Source organism: Mytilus edulis, chromosome 6 (assembly GCF_963676685.1).
Source record: "Mytilus edulis chromosome 6, xbMytEdul2.2, whole genome shotgun sequence".
Lineage (NCBI taxonomy): Eukaryota > Metazoa > Mollusca > Bivalvia > Mytilida > Mytilidae > Mytilus > Mytilus edulis.
The window spans coordinates 243,286-248,964 of NC_092349.1; the positions used below are offsets into that span (position 1 = coordinate 243,286).

The window sequence follows — 5,679 nt, forward strand, 5'->3', positions numbered from 1 at the left end:
GAACTGCTAGCAGTCATTTGTTAATTTATGTTGATCATCGTCATTTGCTTAGTGTCTACTGTTACCTTGTCTGACATCGGATTTGGACTTTTTCCTTGTGCGTAATACTGTGTGTTATATTTTATAAACATATTCAACCCTGCTGCATTTATGGGTCTGTCCAAGTCAGGAACCTCAAGCCTTTGTTAGTCTTGTGTGTCTTTTGATTTGGTTCATTTCAATGTTTCGGATTAAGTTTGGCGTCTATTTATCTGAACTAGTATACATCAAAGTTTAGTGGGCAGTGGTTGCTGGCTTCCGGATGCGAGAATGTTTCGTTGCATTGAAGACCAATTGGTGACTGTGGGCTTTTCCAGCTCTTTGGTCGGGTTGGTGTCTCTTTTCATACCCCTGTCTCCATTCTCAATTCTAAAAACTATGGGCAAATTTTCAATTAAAAGTAAGTTATGACACCAAATGAAATATTAACGCACTGTTGGTTTTGCGTTCACTAACATTTATTTAATCGCACATTTATTTTATGTCAGTTATTCCTGATTTGTGAAGGATACATAATGCACTTTTTAATTTGAGGCTATTTTAGAATTTTACATGTATTGTCTTTTTCAGGAGATGGCGTCAAAATCCTCAGACACTTTTTGTGCAATCTGTTCTAGACGAAGTATTTCCACCAAAGCTGTAAAGTACTGTACACACTGCGAGGATGCGCTTTGTTCAGACTGTGAAGATTATCACGGAAATATTAAAACTTTTGATACACACCATATGATAGATATTAATATCATTAAGGTCAAACCATTTATTGTCAGTACATCCTGCAAAGTTCACCCGGATATGGTTTTAGAATATTTTTGTTCCGACCATTGTACATTGTGCTGTCGGTCATGTATGGCTAGTGCTCATCGTTCATGTGAAAATGTAGTTCCAATTGAATTATCAGCAAAAGGGGTTTCAGCTAGGTATGAAGAAATTGTCAAAGAGGTAACTACATTAAATTCCGCAGTAAATGAGTTGGAAAACAGAAAGAGACAGTACATGGTCAGTTTTAAAGATAGTAAGCTGGCTGTTCTGAAAAACGTTAGAGATTTCAAAGAACTATTGGAAAAACACATTCAGAAAATTGAAGCAGATTTAATTTCGGAAGCAAACAAAATGCATACAGACCTCTCAAATGAAGCAAATGAAAACCTTGAAAAGATATGCGACCGAAGAAAAAAGATACAAAATATTGTTGAACAGTTTGAATTTGTATCGAAACATGGATCTGAGATTCAAATATTTATGTTGATAAATAATATCAAAGAAGAACTTAATTGTCATGCAATTGATTTTCAAAAACTTCTGTCGTCCCAGAAAGATATTACTCTTTCGTTGAAAGAGTCTGATTTGATATCTCTTATAAAATCGTTTGGTACAGTTGAAATCAAAGAGGCTTCCTTTGATATAAAATACCAACCCTGTAAGATTCAGCAGGCGCAACTATTGCAACAACAGCAAAAACTTCCACCTACATTTGTGCGAGATGTTAGATTTAGTGTACCTTATTCAAACCTTGTAGGTATAGGTGTGACAAAAGACAATAGATTGTTCGTGTGTAATTGGCAAAGCTCCACCTTTTATGTTATGTCAGACAAAGGTCAACAGTTGGCAACAATTCAAATGGACAGACCTCAGTGGGGGATAGCTATGGAGGAAGAAAATAATACAGCATGGGTCACACTACCACACATACATTCCGTTCAGGCATTAGATATGCTTTCAATGAAGAAGGGTCGACTGATTAAAGTACCATCGTGTGACTCTCACATCTATGTATATGGTATTGCTATTATTGACGAACAAATTGCTGTCGGTGGGTTTGGCAAAATATATATTATCAGCAAAACCGGTGACCTAAAGAAGACACTCGACGTTGGAACAGGTCAAGTTTACTCCATTTCAGTTGGTCATACACATCAACTCTACTATGTTCAGGCTATTACAGGAAAATGGATATTAAAAAGCGTTACACTAGATGGAACAATTGCCATTATATGTGCTGAAGGTATTGGAGACATGATTGATTTTAAAAGCGACAAAATAGGAAATGTTTATATTCTTGATTCAAAATCATCAAGTCTTAAGCGGTTTTCGTTTGAAGATAAATCTGTAAAAACTTTATTGACATCAAAAGATGGACTTGAAGGACCTTATGGTCTGGCTTTCAGTAAAGATTTTTCTAAACTGTTTATTTCAAATTGCACTGTCGGTGAGATATTTGTATTTTTGTGTAATCAGAAATAGAAAGAAAGGTAACTTGCATAGCAAACGAAATCTAGGCCAAAACATTGATTGCTTCGTACTGTTTGGTTATTATATAAAATGAATGCGAATAACATTTATTGATAAATAATACTGAGCGCTAATATTCGTTTAAAATTGAAATGGAGAATGGTGTATACAGACAAAGGAAATATTTCTAAAACGTAGCAAATATTTTAGAATAATATTGCTGTTCAATATCATATTATAAATAAAGAAAATGTGGTATGATTGCCAATGAGACAACTTTCCAGAAGAAACCAAAATGACACAGAAATTAACAGCTTTAGGGTACCATATGGCCTATATTAATTTATAATGGAATAAGTTCTTCGATATATATAGTTTGTTCTTACTAGATAAAGTCAAGATACGTACATAAAACTAGTTCACTGTCCAAAAATTCAGTCGGAAACGATTGAGTAAATATGACATAGACAATGGAAACTGGAGTATTAACATGTTTAACCCACATCGTAATGAAAAGGTAGTTTATGCTTTTGCCGTATTTTTTTTTTTTTTTTTTTCCTTTTTCCTCGGATATCTCAATTGAAACAAAACATCGGTATTCATCATTGTTATGTCTTTTATTGAAATTTATACCAAGTGAGAAGAAATACTAAATCAATCTCATTTACAATACAATATATTAAAGTACAATACATTATTTTAACTCTTCAAAAGAGTTGACTTCGGAGAAAGTCTCTGGGTGTCTTATGTTTTTAAGATGAAATAAATATAAATGTCAGAGAAGTACGAACAGAGTTGAAAAGATAGAATTCTCGTCATATCGTTTTATATTTGAAAATTGAAGAATACCAATTTGTTATTGAAAGTTGTTCCCCAATGACTGTATCAGTAGTAAAGACTTATCACCGAATCATTTGAGAAACAAAATAGTTGACACTATATATTGTAGTAATTCTATTGACCTTCTTAATTCATTTGAGATGATTCCGGGTCTTTAGACTGTTTCATATTGCTCTGTCAATAATTTCATGTGTATTAGGTGCTAGTCTAAATAACGACGTTTTATATAGAAAAGATTAGTCGGCCCTGGATCAGAATAATGTGTCGCGGTAGGCCGGCATGACTCCTATTGCTTTTGGAAGATAAGTGGTTTAAGTAAGTCCTCTATCATATGCAAACCCTTTCAACTTCAATCTTGAATTACGGATTATTAGTATCTATTTCTGCTGAAGATCGTAGGTTCTCTCTGGGTAATCCAGCTTCCTCTAAAAAATGCATGGCCACCAAGAATATCAGTGAGCAAATAGAGATGAAAGTGTAAAAACACCAACGATCAATATATCCTTCAGAGAAATGTTCTGTAAAAAAGCATCTAAAAAATTTGTTGATGAAGCAACAGTATTCAGACATATGATTTTGTGCGGATTTGCATGTTATATTTTCCACTGGAATATCTAACATATCTACAAACAAATATGTGGGGCCCTGAAAAAATGTTTTTCTGCACTATATGAGAAGTTTGTTCTAACAAAAGCTATCAATTCAGTTCAAAATCTCAGAATAAAACGGTTTAAAAGCGTTTACTTAACATCGTTTCTGAATTAAACCGAACCATAATACTTATAAACAGCTAATTTTAACGTTATAAAAAATCAATGCTTTAATACAAGCAAGCTGAATAAAATATTAAGAAACATGAAAAAATGTAAAATCACAAAAATACTGAACTCCGAGGAAAATTTAATCGTAAAGTCCTTTTTCAAATGGCAAAATCAAATGACAAAACACATCAAACGAATTGACAACAACTGTCATATTCCTGACATCGAATGTAGACAATGGTAGATTGAACCTGGTTTTATAGCGCTTAACCTCTCACTTATATGACAATTGCATCAAATTCCTTAATATTTACAACGATACGTCAACACAACAGACATGGAATATTACTCCATTCCTCCATTTTTTATCAAACATTACTTCATCTATCTCTACTGATTGTGAGAGAGTTTAATTAGACAACTCATACCGTAGTTCATGAATCAAATTACACAGCATTACACCAATCCGCTTCCCAAAAAAACAAACTTCAGGAATACTAAAGCTCCCACAATTCAAATTAGAAAAAAAAAATTGGCTTTTAAACGTCAAGTGCAAGCGGATGTTTATATAAGATCATGCAACATTTCCAATTATAACATAGGAAAAGAAAGAGAGTTGTTAGTACACATGCATACAGCCTGCAACATGCTGGGTGAGTCTCAGAGACGACGACGATTACGGTAAGTCGTACGTTATTTTACGCTGATTTTAAACAAACTATTAAACAAAATATAGCTTTATTGAAAAAAAACCCTTTTTTTATTGTTCTCTTGGTTTTCTCTTCCCCTTTATTCATGCAGTATTCAATACACACTATCAATACTATGTTCATGATGTTTCCTTGTAAGATAAACGATTTTCTGTATCATAATAAAAAAAATCAGTAGTCCGTCTATATCGATATCAGTTTCCAAATAAGTGTTAATGTCAGAACGATAATATATCCATTATTATTATCAATCCAAATAGTCTGTTTTTCTTTTTTTTGTCGAAAGGATCAAAGATATCTGTTTATTTTATGTTTTTTCTTCTTCATATTTTTAGCTTATAAATCGAACAGTAAAGTTAAGTTTGAAAAATATTTCAAGTGTTTTTAAAGAATGGAGGAATAGTCCATGCATAATATTTTTTATAACGACCTGACTTCTGAAAAATGACAGAGAAACCAACGACAAACACTGAAGTACGCTTTACATTTGTAACCACCAATCCGTTTTTCATGAATTAGGTCGTTAGTTTTCTCATTTGAACTGTTTTACAATTATTGTATAAAATTGAGAATGGAAATTGGGAATGTGCCAAAGAGACAACAACCCGACAACAACAACAGAAGGTCACCAACAGGTCTTCAGTGTAGCGAGAAATTCCCGCACCCGGAGGCGTCCTACAACTGGCACCTAAACAAATATATAATAGTTCAGTGATAATGAACGCCATACTAATTTTCAAATTGTACACAAGAAACTAAATTCAAAATAATACAAGACTAACAAAGGCCAGAGGCTCCTGACTTGGGACAGGCGCAAAAATGCGGCGGGGTTAAACATGTTTGTGAGATCTCAACCCTACCCCTATACCTCTAGCCAATGTAGAAAAGTAAACGCATAACAATACGCACATTAAAATTCAGTTCAAGAGAAGTCCAAGTCTGATGTCAGAAGATGTAACCAAAGAAAATAAACAAAATGACAATAATACATAAATAACAACATACTATTAGCAGTTAACTGACATGCCAGCTCCAGACTTCAATTAAACTGACTGAAAGATTATGATTTCATCATATGAACATCAGGCAAAATCCTT

The 5,679-nt window shown here is 33.4% G+C and overlaps 1 protein-coding gene across 1 annotated transcript; it reads left to right on the forward strand.

The window, feature by feature from the left end:
- Positions 1-612: 612 nt before the first annotated feature.
- LOC139528978 (uncharacterized) lies at positions 613-2,283 on the forward strand. Its single transcript, XM_071325220.1, has one exon. The coding sequence runs from the start codon at positions 613-615 to the stop codon at positions 2,281-2,283; it is 1,671 nt and encodes a 556-aa protein (XP_071181321.1).
- Positions 2,284-5,679: the final 3,396 nt, after the last annotated feature.

Excerpts from the sequence above, each read along its gene's own strand:
- LOC139528978 (XM_071325220.1), top strand. The coding sequence starts at position 613 with ATGGCGTCAAAATCCTCAGACACTTTTTGTGCAATCTGTTCTAGACGA.